At 40.3% G+C, this 13,623-nt stretch overlaps 1 protein-coding gene across 4 annotated transcripts in view; it reads right to left on the bottom strand.

Annotated features, from left to right (window-relative positions):
• The window catches only part of NCKAP5 (NCK associated protein 5), a 608,460-nt gene that overhangs the window by 84,909 nt on the left and 509,928 nt on the right, over nt 1–13,623 (bottom strand). For all 4 annotated transcript variants that reach the window (XM_075070259.1, XM_075070261.1, XM_075070260.1 and 1 more), the window contains 2 exons: nt 9,587–9,691; nt 6,277–6,468 (listed from right to left, as the gene is read on the bottom strand). In XM_075070259.1, coding sequence (XP_074926360.1) covers nt 6,277–6,468; nt 9,587–9,691 — 297 coding nt within the window. The remainder of the gene's footprint in view (nt 1–6,276; nt 6,469–9,586; nt 9,692–13,623) is intronic.

Here is a 13,623-nt window from a genome sequence, read left to right as displayed (position 1 = left end):
CATGCATGCAAACTTATGGTCAGGTGATCTGCCATTTCACATATGGGGAAAAAAAAATAAGGGAAGACTACACAGCATATATAGTAAATACTGCATATTTACATGAACTCCAGACCACTGTGACATGCTGGGCCCTGGGAGGAAACCTCACGAACCCTACTTCTACTTCTACATTAAAGTCTGTGAGGTAATGGGGCCCTATAAGTACCTAAGATAGGGGTTTGTTACTATTGTTATTATTAAGTGAAGAAGTGGGGTTGTTTGGGAAGTGGGCTTTGTATCCTGCAGTTAAGAACAGTATTAGCAGCTGCTCTTGCCTAGATGTGACTCAGGCAGCTTAGAGACCAACCATGGAGCCCAGAAGACAACTAGGAAAGGTTCTGCACTATGGACCATTTATGAGTCTTTTCTTATAACTGATGCTTGGACTTGAGATAAGAGAAGTTGGTAGTACGTCTTATGTTTATTATTTGGCTTTATATGCTAACAACCAAAAATAAGTATAGCAACCCAGAAAGCAGAAAAGATTTTATTTTTATTAACCTGAGAGTTTGGTGTCTATTACTGAAGGAAACCCTGAGCTCCCATACAGTCCCCAATAGTTTTCTACATGGAAATCTCCTCTCTTTCTGCCTATTTCAACTTACCTTTTTGAAAAGGTAGGAAGCACAATACAACAGAAAACGCTTGAGTATGAACAGCAAGCAAAAATGCAAATTGAGCAAAAGCTAGAGATAGGCACAGCTAGAAAAGAAAAGGCAATTTTCTTACAGTGAGATAGAGTGTGACGGTGGTACTTTACTAAATTATAGCAAATGTATCTTTACCTGAAATATTACAGAAATTTCCTACCCTTCTGACTGCATAGACTGTGCTCCCTTCAGGATATGGTCAAAGCCACATTTCTAAAACATTAGAAAAAATATTAAAAAATATACTATAGGGAAATATCTTCCTCTGGCAAGTCGATGCACTAGTTGTGACTTCATAAGAGTCTATGGATTCTACCATTCTAAACATAAACCAGATTCACAGTGAAGGCCAAACCTCAATGTGATTTGTAAAACTTGCTTGGAATAGTTCTTGTTAAAATGTTTTGCGTTGTTTTAAATGACTGTGATGCTTGTGAAAAGTGCTGGAGTGAATGTCCTGAGAAAATAAAACAATCCATTTATCAATGGTAGAGGCAGTGGCAATGTGAGCATCTTTGTGCCTCAAGGCCTCATCAAGAAGGACCACCTCAAAGGACAAGCAGGTAATTCTGGGTCAGGTTCTCTGCTGTACCCAGCTTCTCAGTCTAGCCCCAACCCAGGGTATGGTTTAAAGCAGTGTTGCTCTAAGATCTATCAGTGGGCAATGGTCCCCAAGGAAACATTTGCCAGCTGAGGATAGCTAAAACGCAGAGTGGTCAAGCCATACCTCTTTCCCACCAACAACACATCCTTTCTCACCTCCCTGGGTAGGGGGCTGAAGGGAGGGGAGCATAGGAGCCAGCTATGCTGTTTTACCTTCACTGGAGGCTCCTCAATGCCAACAAAATCCACAGCTAGGGGCATGCTCCTTTTGTGCTGCTTGAGCTGCACATAAATAGCAGAGCAGGGCCAAGAATCTACCTCACAGTCTTTGAACTCTAGAAAGCTAAGTGTGTTGGTGGTTTTTCTGAGATAATCAACTGTCTACTGGGTATTTTACTCACACCACAAACTTCTTCCATTGAACATACATAAGATGGTAACTTTCAGTCACTATTTACCAGGGTTATATCTAGGGCCCTACCAAATTCATGGTCCATTTTGGTCAATTTCATGGTCATAGGATTTTAAAAATCGTGAATTTAATGATTTCAGATATTTAAATCTGAAATTTCATGGTGTTGTAATTGTTGGGCTCCTTACCCAAAAAGAAGTTGGTGGAGGGGGTTGCAAAGTTATTGTAGAGGGGGTTGCAGTACTGTTACCCTTACTTCTGTGCTGCTGCTGGTGGTGGTGCTGTAGTCAGAGATGGGTGGCCAGAGAGCAGTGGCTGTTGGCTGGGAGCCGCCACCAGCAGCAGTGCATAAGTAAGGGTGGCATGGTATGGTATTGCCACCCTTACTTCAGAGATGGGCGGCCAGAGATCGGCAGCTGCTGGCTAGGAGTCCAGCTCCGAAGGCAGAGCCGCCGACAGCAGCAACACAGAAGGGTGGCATGGCATGGTATTTTCACTCTTACTTCAGAGTTGGGCCCTTGACAGAGGTGAAAGTAAGCTGGTCCAGTCCGGTCCGGTGAATCGGTAAGAACGTGCTGACCGTACTGGCTGGGCTGCTTATGATGGTGGGGGGCAAAAAGCGCAGCTAGCCGGGGCTCTGGTGACGATTTAAGGGTCTGGGCTCCCTGCCGCTGCTGCCACCACTGCTCCTGCAGCTGGAGCCCCATGCACTTTAAATTATCGTCGGAGCCCCAGGGCTCCCAGTCAATGCCACTGCTACCCCGGGGCCCTGGCAGCGATTTAAAGGGCCTAGGTCTCCCAGCTGCCACTGTCACCACCGTACCTGCGGCTGGAGCCCCGGGTCCTTTAAATCGATGCTGAAGCCCTGGGCAGCAGGGGTGGGGGAGCGCTGAAGGGGTGGCTGGAGGATTTTGGCCCCAGCTCTGCCCCTTCCATCTGAGGCCCTATCCCTCTGGGGGCCCAGAGGCCCCCTCCAACCTGGCCCAGGACCTGGCCACCCTGCGTATCAGTAAGTCATTTAAGTTACCTTCACTCCTGTCCTTGGTCAGCAGCTGCCACTCTCTGGCCACCCAGCTCTGAAGGCAGCAGCATAGAAGTAAGGGTGGCATGGTACGGTACTTACTTCTGTGCTGCTGCTGGCTGGGCGCCTGGCCAACAGCCACAGCTCTCCGGCCGCCCAGCTCTAAAAGCAGGGCAGAAGTAAGGGTGGCAATACTGTGACCCCATCTAAAATAACCTTATGATCCCCCCCGCTGCAACTCCCTTTTGGGTCAAGACCCCAAATTTGAGAAATGCTGGTCTCCCCCGTGAAATCTGTATAATATAGGGTAAAAGCACACAAAAGACCAGATTTCATGGCGGGAGAGACTAGATTTCATGGTCTGTGATGCGTTTTTCATGGCTGTGAATTTGGTAGGGCCCTAGTTATATCTGAACCTAAGAGCTGAAAGTTTCCATTTCCCAAATCCTTTACCTCCCTAGTCTAGCCTCTCTCAAAAAGCCTACTTTGAAGTTAGCATGCTTAGAAAAGGAAACTAAATGAAACATTCTGACAAAAAACCTGGAGAAAATCCAAAATTGCCAAGAAATTGCTGATCAGAGAAGAAGGCTACCATTCAATATGCTTGGTTAATGCAGAGACAGGGAGAATAGAAAACGATTAAAAACAATATGAGCTCAACTTGCTTAACCCTTTGGCACTGGTGATGGTGATGCTCCCAGTGTTGTGTGCTAATTCATCATGCATTAGCACTTTGCATTGAGGTAACTCAACAATTAGGGTCAAGCGGCTAAGCTTCCCTATATGATTCAACCTGAAATCTCTCCAACTCTTCTATTTAAGGCCATTAGATCACATGAGAGCTCCTTTCTGATCTATTTTTTTCCTATGCATTGTGTAAGCAAACACTTTTAGTTCATATGTTTCCTGCCTGCTAAACCATAACAATATTTTTTTTAAAGCTGCTAAATATACCAAATTCTACACTTGATTAAATCCAGAAACCCAAATGAAGCCAGTGTGGCCCACACTTTTTTTTGCATGTTGTACTCTGTAGGCCAGGGGTGGGCAAACTACAGGAGCAGCTCGATGCAGGGTCAGGGCAGGCAGGCAAGGAGCCTGCCCTGGCACCAGTGTGTGCCGCTGCCACCCCGGAGCCGCTCCAGGTAAGCAGCGCTGGGCCGGAGCCCGCACCCCTCCTGCATCCTGCACCCCAACTCCCTGCCTTGAGCCCCCTGCCTGCACCCCAATACCCTGCTGCACCCCAACTCCCTGCCCTGAGCCCCCTCATAAACCCTGCACTCCTCCTCTGCTCCAACCCCTTGCCCTGAGCCCCTTTCTGCAAACCACAGCCCCTCCCACACCCCAACCCCTGCCCCGGCCTTGCATGAAATTTCCCTACCCAGATGTGACACTCAGACCAAAGAGTTTGCCCACCCGTGCTGTAGGCCCTTGTGCCAGATAGCTTAAAGAAGTTTGTTCGGATAGCTCCTCTCACATTCTCACATTTCCCCCCACCAAACTCTAACAAGTTTGATAATCATGTAAAGGGATGAAGGGGGAGAAGATTTAAAGGGGGAGAAGAAGAAGAAAGGCAAATAGTTCAGAAATTTCTGACCGCTCCATTCCGCTGGGTAGGAAAGATAGAAAATGAAGACCAGCTTGGCTTAACCAAAAAAATAAAAAGGAGTCATATAAAAAATGGAAACTATGACAAATTACAAAGGATGAATATAGGCAAACAACACAGGAATGCAGGGGCAAGATTAGAAAGGCAAAGGCACAAAATGAGCTGAAATTAGCTACAGGAATAAAGGGAAACAAGAAGACTTTTTATCAATACATTAGAAGCAAGAGGAAGACCAAGGACAGGGTAGGCCCACTGCTCAGTGAGGAGGGAGAAACAATAACAGGAAACTTGGAAATGGCAGAGATGCTCAATGACTTCTTTGTGGGTCTTCACAGAGAAGTCTGAAGGAATGCCTAGCATAGTGAATGCTAATGGGAAGGGCGTAGGTTTAGAAGATAAAATAAAAAAAAGAGCAAGTTAAAAATCACTTAGAAAAGTTAGATGCCTGCAAGTCACCAGGGCCTGATGAAATGCACCCTAGAATACTCAAGGAGCTAATAGAGGAGGTATCTGAACCTCTAGCTATTATCTTTGGAAAATCATGGGAGACAGGAGAGATTCCAGAAGACTGGAAAAGGGAAAATATAGTGCCCATCTATAAAAAGGGAAATAATAACAAACCAGGAAACTACAGATCAGTTAGTTTAACTTCTGTGCCAGGAAAGATAATGGAGCAAGTAATTAAGGAAATCATCTTCAAACACTTGGAAGCTGGTAAGGTGATAGCCAGCATGGGTTTGTAAAGAACAAATCATGTTAAACCAATCTGATAGCTTTCATTGATAGGATAATGAGTCTTGTGGATATGGGAGAAGCGGTGGATGTGGTATACCTAGACTTTAGTAAGGCATTTGATACGGTCTCACATGATATTCTCATCAATGAACTAGGCAAATACAACTTAGATGGCTACTATAAGATGGGTGCATAACTGGCTGGATAACCATACTCAGTAGTTATTAATGGTTCCCAATCCTGCTGGAAAGGTATAACAAGTGAGGTTCCACAGGGGTCTGTTTTGGGACCAGCTCTGGTCAATATCTTCATCAACAACTTAGATATTGGCATAGAAAGTATGCTTATTAAGTTTGCAGATGATACCAAACTAGGAGGAATTGCAACTGCTTTGGAGGATAGGTCTAAGTTCAAAAATGCGGAGAAATTGGAGAAATGGTCCGAGTAAACAGGATGAATCTATAAGACAAATGCAAATGTACACTTTGAAAGGAACAATCAGTTTCAAATCACAAATATACAGAAGGAAGAGACTGTCTAGGAAGGAGTACAGCAGAAAAGGATCTAGAGTGGAGACAAGCTAAATATGCAAAAAAGCAAATGGATTCTGGATGCATCAATACTGTTTGTGAGCAAGACACAAAAAGTCATTCCTCTGCTCCCTTGCGCTGGTTAGGTCTCAACTGAATATTGTGTCAGTTCTGGCACCGCATTCAAGAAAGATGTGGAGAAATGGAGAGGTCAGAGAAGATTAAGGTCTTGAGACATACACTATGAAGGAAGGCTGAAAGAATTGGTTTTTAGCTTGAAAAGAGAAACTGGAGTACATATAGCAGTTTTCAGATATCTAAAAGGGTGTCATAATGAGAGGGAGAAAATGTTCACCTTAGCCTCTAAAATAGAACACGAAGACAAGGTTTAACTGCAGCAAGGAGTTTAGGTGGACATTAGAAAAAGTCTACTGTCAGGGTGGTTAAACACTGGAATAAATTGCCTAGGGAGGTTGTGGAATCTCCATCTCTGGAGATATTTAAGAGTAGGTTAGATAAATGTCTATCAGGGATGGTCTAGACAGTATTTGGTCCTGCCATGAGGGCAGGGGACTGGACTCGATGACCTGTTGAGGTCCCTTCCAGTCCTAGAGTCTATGAATCTTGTTTCAGATGAATTGAGTTAATAAATGAAACAAATCGATTTGCTTTACCCTTTTACTGCACATCTTTCCATCATTCCAAGTGTAGGAGGAGCCACTAGAATATTCACTGCAAGCACTTGATAGAGAGAGTTCACTGCTACTGCAACTGCTCCGAGGATATAGGCGACTGGGCCCTGTCATATTTAATTGACTCTGGCATTTCAAGGCAGGTATACTGGATTTCACATTTTGCTGGCATTCCTAAAACACAAGAAGAAATGCAACAATCTTATGGGTAAAAACAGATCATTTTCTTTTCTACCTCATTGATTTAGTTAAGAGGGCAAAATGGAAGTGTGCCATTTATACTTGCATAATATTCCATTAGGATCTGATAAAAATTAATGAATAGATGTAAAATAAAAAAAAACAATGTAACGTTTAGCTTTATTAGAACAGAAAAAAAATATCAGTCCCTCCAATTCTTTTTATTTATTTACTGTGGCTTCAGTATTCTGCTGGTCTTTGTGCAAGAGTATTTTGAGTCTGTTTGAATTCTGCTGTAGATATTAGCAGCATGCTCCAGTAAGATATCACAAACTAAGTTATAAGAGTACAAGTACATCTTGACAACTGCATTATAGCCCCACAATGTAACAGATGAGGCTCTACCAACTGGACAAGGTAAATTAATTTAGTGTCCCAAACAGAATGTCCACCGAGAATGGAATTTCTCCATTACAGTCTAATTCTGGTTTCCTATCTAGTCCAAAGCTTTGTCTAAGAAACTCTCTGATGTAGGACAATCCATCTTTGTGTCACTCTCAGACAGCTGAAGCCTCTTGCTTATGCAATTTATTGACACTTTATGGCTGCCTTTAGTACTTAGGTAGTTATCGCCTCTCTCCAAATGCAATTTCAGCTGACTGTGACTAAATGCCAGCTTTGAGGAAGAGAGTAATGAAGAGCAGATAGCACGTTAGGTAAAATATTAAACCTTTGTAGGAGTATCTAGGATGTGTTTAATTTATATTTAAACTAGTACTCTTGTGCCTAACAATGCTAGACTTTCTTTAACATTAAGTGCCTGCACTGTTATTCTGTTATGATGATATCCTCTAATGCCATATAGAATCAGAAACTTTTTTAATTACCAGGAATACCAAAGAGCAACACTACTACATTTTTTCTGAAAGTTGGCTTAGAATTTCATTATAACTAGAAAATAACCTCACAACCAAGCCTTAAGCAATATTTATTGATTTCCATTCTTGTTTATAGCCTGATGTAGTTTTGCTTAGATGGGTGTTTTCACATTTATATCCCAATAGGAAACAAACAAATCTAAGGTTATATAATACATGAGCAGCTGACAAAACTGTCAGATTCAATGGATGTATAAAATGCCTCACAGAAATCTTTGGAAAATATTCAATTTAGAGACCGTTCTCCATATACTCTGTTCCATTCTGGGTTGCTTTTTGTGCATGTGATTTCCCCTCATTTATTACTACAAAGGCCATTTGGCTGAGAACACAATTTTTATTGCTGAGGAGTTCGTCAGCTACTGCTGCTCATTCCTCAAGTGACATCATAATGCTCTGTCTGTGACAAACCTAACTACATGGCAAATCATCGCTCCCTGTCATGGACAAAACCCCTGGATGGGAAAAATCAGTCAGCAGTAGCAGCAGCGAGTTTCACCTCCGGGAGTTATCAACACATGTTCTGCTAAGCAGTGAAAGGGGTGCAGAAGGACTGGCCTTCAAACTCTCCAGACTGCCAGATAATACAAAGAGCACAGGCTTCTGCATTTTTGCAATAGCGTCCTTTGGCTTTGCTGATACAGCTCTCTCGCTCTTCACCATTGGCATCATTCACTCCCTCTGCTGTCACTAGTTCCCCCTGTTATGCCTGCACCCTCCCCTGCAGGCAGAAGGCATGGAGGCCAATAGTAGCATTGATTTCTGCTTATTGTGGCATTTTAGCTGTGGTGCTAGATAAACATACAATGTTCGGTGGCTGCACTCTGGGTTCTACCCCATAGAACAGGCCAGACATGTCCAAAGTGCCTAGTGCCTGCATGGAAGGGCTGCTGTAAATTCTGGGGAAGGGGAGTACATAGCATGCTGCAGAAACCTCACTCCCATCCCCCCACCTTCTGCTGCTTTGCAAGCCTTCCCATCCCATCCTATCCTCTTTTTCCCTTTTGTGCCTTAAGGAGGAGAGGGATATCAGGTCCTATGATTTCAGAATAAGAAGCAGATAGACATCTAAGCAAAAAATATTTTCATGTACATACCACTAATATTCACAGCAAGGAAGATAACATGGAAAACATAGTGTGCATCACTAGAATTCTTTCTAAACAGAATGTTCTCCAAACTTTCTAAATTTTAAAAGGTTGGGTTTTCCTTCTATGAACTGTCTAATTTTTCTAAAAATTCTGTTTAGAAAACCTTTAAAGATTATATTTATGACGCATTAATTACATATAGTTAACTTGCACATTGGTTAATTAATTTGAATTGCATAATCTGACTTTTTCCCCCTAATCATGACTTCTAAACCATCACCTTTAATGAAATTAGAGTACAAAAGCTCTCTGTATGAGTATAATTTAAACATGTAATTGTTGTTAGAAAGGAAAGACAACTGAATGAATCAAACAATTGCAGAGAGAAAACTGCATACTTAGAAAAATCTAACCTGAAGGCTAAATTACAGATTGTATAGAGGGTCATTAACATCTTTGTGAACCTTTGAAACAATGGCTTTCCACTAAAATATGTATTATTATAAAGGAGATTACATTTCTGATGACACCTTTATACTTTAAGATGAAAGGCACAGAAAGGCTCAGTTTTCTGTTCTCATCTGCTTTATTTCTTTCTCTTTATGTGACTTTTGTTTTTAAAGCTACTTTTCTCTCTGTCAATGAAACATGAAAGTCCTACTGGTTAAAGTTTTGCCAAATAAGCACAAAGCTAATTCCATCTTTAAAAAATAAAAATTAAAAAAAAAACTGCAGAGACCATGAATTTTTAAAAGTTCATACATAATATATCATAAAAGTAGGATGAATAATATGGTGCATGGGCTTTAATAAAAAGCTCCTTGACCATTTCTCAGAGATTCTGAGATGTAATCAATACCCAAAAAGGTATCTGGGGGACATTGTCAAGATTTATGCTTTTTTTTGCAAAGAGTGACACTTTCTGTGTACTATATCAACCAGAGACATGATATTGAATTTCAGAGAACAGAAGAAAGGAAAGTATTGTTATCTGTCTCAACAATGGCTTACCCATGACATCGCACTTCACAGACAGAAATGAGTGCTCCAAATGAGGCACTCAAAGACAGCACAAAAACTCACATGAATCTGAACACCAGTAGTTCGTGATTGTATCAAACTTCTGTTCCTTTCTACATCTGAAAGCAAATCCCCAGATGAGAGATCTAAGATGCGTGAATGCAGTTTCTGGCAGAAGAGAATGACCAAAGCATAAACATTTGACAAATATGCAACAGATCAGCATTTTAAAAATTCCAAACTGTGCAGTTAAATTTCAAAGGAGAATAAAACCCTGTGGTAAAAGAGCACTTGTCCTAATTTGAAAGTTTTTCATTTTCTGCTTACTGAGTCCAGAACTTGATGCATGAAGATTTTTCATCCAAAAAACCCTGAACTTTTTATCCCTGAGACTGTTTCACAACTTATCATGATTTCACACGCAACAATGACAAAGTAATAGGACCATAATCATATTTATCCATAGAGTCTGGCAAATTTGAATTAAAAAAGTATAAAAATGAATGATGAAATTAACATTTATAAAGCAATCAACACATTAACCTTGTTTTATTTAGCAGTTGCTACAGCCGGAGTGATAATAAAAGTGACCCTATTTCTAAATGGCATTGATCTTGTGAAGCCCTGCCATGCACACACTTTAACTCAAAGTCATTAATGTCATCTGTTAGGAACAATTAATATGAATAGAAAATAATTGCATCAGGGAGCAAGGGACTCAGAGGATTTTGTGCATTAATATTCACATGCTGTTCAATTACATACGCAGTCCTTTATTTCAGTTTTGCTTGGAAAGCCTGCTAACCTAGTGCCATTTCCCTCATATTAATCTGTACACTAATTACCAAGGCTTTCTGTGTAGAATAAGTCTAACCTGTTTTAATTGCAAATGTATGATTTATTTGAATGTTGTTTCTTGACCAATGACTTCAAAAGAAAAAATAGCAATATCTGCTGTCCAGCTGGTCATGTGAGCCAAACTTTTTGATTATAGATACTTGGGATCTGATCCGCAGTCTACTGAAATATATGAAAAGGTTCCTATTGACTTCAATGAGCTTTGGGTTAGGCCCTCTGATAAGATGCTGCCCACCCTCCCTGAAACCACGGAAGAATCAAGACATTGGAACTGCTAAGTTCATTTTGTGCATGGCTGTGGGTGTTGGATACGGGTGAAGGAGAGGCTGCAGAAAACCTGCCAAGGAAACTTGGTGCCCTGGGTTACACTGTGTAGGATACACCCTATGGGAATGTGGAGACTGTGCAGTGGGGCAGTGGGGCAAGGCAGTGGACCCAGAAACTGCCATGGGTCCACAAATATTAGTATGAGGGGGAAGCAAAAGCTTGCAACCGCTAATCCTACCTATATCCAACTGGAGCAGTGGCAGAGCAGCTCTGCACAGGCTTCTGCAAGCTGGGACTGAGGCTTCAGCTCAGCACCAGATGCAGTCCTCAGCCTGCTTATCAGGCACTCACCTCTACAATTTCTTCCTCTGGAGAATGAATCATTCAGAAATAGACATCTCTTCTTAAAGCCTTTGCTGTTCACATCCACTATTGCAAACTGACTTCCATTCCAGGCAATTTAGTACTTTTAACCATTATTTATTAATTTGGGAGTAATTTTCCAGGAGTTACATATTCATTTAATTTTCATTCAGTGTTTTGTTTTAACTGGTGCTATCCTGTTTCAGTAAGACTACGGAAACTGTTTGAATGATGAATACTCTGTATAATCATATTTCCTATAACATAATGTTAGAAGCCACAAACACTTTGCATTCAGTATATTTTTCATTATAAATATTTATTACACCCAGTGTACATGTCTTTTAACACAGTGTCAGTTATATCTATTCTCCAGTTATTGAATGTGAACCATTTAAAATATTGTTATTGTCACTGCAGGCTGATGTTCACCCAAAATTTAAATACTGACTAGTTACACTTTACAAGCTCACAGGTTTACAATGAACTCAAAGTTAGCCTTTGCTGAAAGTCTCCCAACTGTATAGTCGAGCCACCAGAAAATTCAAATTGGTTCAGACACAGAAATCTTTGATGCTATGCAAAGGTGTTGTTAGGTAGGGCCCTTTGAAAAAGAATGTCGTTCCTCCAAAGAGACCAACTTCCTGGTCTCTCCTTGCACAGGATTTTTAGTGCAAGTTTCTGTACTTTAAGCTACGCATTAGACTGGAAAATTGGGGATGTGTGAGGGGAATGGACACTAATGTTTATTTCCCAAGAAAACATACTGGAAATACGACTTCAGGAGTTTTACATCCTGAAGACTTGCTTCAGAGTTTGTCAGTCCCTAAAAATATTTTGAAAATAAATATTTTATTGTACATGAGTTAGCAATACAGATGGCGGTAAAGAAGTGAACAATATAATTTGTTATAACAATAACTATCACATGAAGCTAAGTACACTGCTATATCATTCTTGTGAAACATAATGCCAGCTCACTCAGCATACTAAATCAGCAAGAAGAAAATAAAATCAGAAAAGAAAAAAAATTATTGCTCAAATAACAACCTAAAATTAATTTTAAAATGTAAATTGTTAACAGTTATAAATTATTGGGCTCAATACAGAGGTAAATGGGTGACATTTAATGTCCTATAATATACAGGAGGTCAGACTAGATGATCTAATGAACCCTTCTGGTCTTAAACTCTATGAGCCCTTAAATAATAAAAGTAAATCAGCAAAATAATAGAGAAGAAAGAAAGGAAAGTGGGTTCTCAAGATCTATACTACTACTACATATCTGTATAAAACAGACAAATTATGTAATTATCATACTGGAAACATTCACCATCATACAAATCACAAAAGAATTTGGGGGTTATAATGGATCACAAATTGAATATGAGTCAACAGTGTGATTCAGTAGTGAAAAAGGCTAATATCATAAAGGAGTGTATTAACAGGAATGTCACATATAAGACTCAATGGGTAATTGTCTCACTCTTCTCAGCTGGAGCATGTTTCCAGGTCTTGGCGCCACACAGATGTAGACAAATGTAATGTGGAGAACTTCCATGCATGAACTTCCCTTGCCTAAACAGGAGAAGCGATCAGTTGCACACGTGGTATTACCCTTATTGTCCTTGAACTGCTGTGGATCGAGGCATACATGTATGGGAATGGGGGAGTCCTGAGCTGGGGAAAGTTATCCTCTCCCTAGCCCCTATGCAGAAAACTCAGGAAAGTTAATACAGCATAGGCTGCATCAATTTTTTCAGAAGTTTTTTTCTTCTTGGTTCCAAAGTTCCTATAGAAATAAAACTTTTATTAAAGCAAGTTTTTATTTCTATAGGGTCTTCGGAACCCAAAAGAGAAAACACTGTGAAACAGTTCTATTTCCCCATACCAGATAATGTGACAACCCCACCCCCAAAAAACCTATAATAAACACTGTGATTTGGTTTATAGTTGATTTAATAGGAATTCCTAAAGATAACATCTCCATTATGGAATCAGATCCTGCTGTCTTTCTGGGCATTGCACAGAATGCACAGAAATGTTTTCAGGGAGACAAGGGACATCTTATGTCTGTTCCTAAAAATATTAAGCATGTATTCTTCATATGCTTAATACTCAGAAAGAAGGGACAAATTATGCGTAAGGAAACACTGAAAATAAAAAATGTAAAATGGATTTCAGCCTCAGAAAGTATTAATGGATTTCAGTTTTACACAAATTAGTGTTTACAAACCCTGGCATATGGTGAAGATTGCCTTCTAAAGAGACTAGCAAAATTGGTCATGTATTGGAAGTGGGCTTTAACTAAAGAGCAAAAAAGTGCACTGAAAACCTCAAAGATGCTTTAAAGTGTTTTCTTACAAAGTGATGCTATTGGAAATGGTTCTTACTGCAAATCTCACTGTTCTGAATTATATTATAAAATGTTGGAAAATTTCTGAGAACTACTCTTTTTGATCTACAAAAATGTATGAATTTATAATTATGTATAACAGTTAGCTATACTTACATTGAGAATTAAGTCCTGCTTTTCTACAAATTAATTACTGTACTATAAACAGAACTTCATATCCATTGCAAAATACTGTTTAATCTAACTTTTCAGTACA

The sequence above is a fragment of the Chelonoidis abingdonii genome, chromosome 10, assembly GCF_003597395.2.
Source record: "Chelonoidis abingdonii isolate Lonesome George chromosome 10, CheloAbing_2.0, whole genome shotgun sequence".
Classification (NCBI taxonomy): Eukaryota; Metazoa; Chordata; order Testudines; family Testudinidae; genus Chelonoidis; species Chelonoidis abingdonii.
Note: the sequence above shows the minus strand (reverse complement) of the source record. Positions and strands in the feature narration are given on the sequence as shown.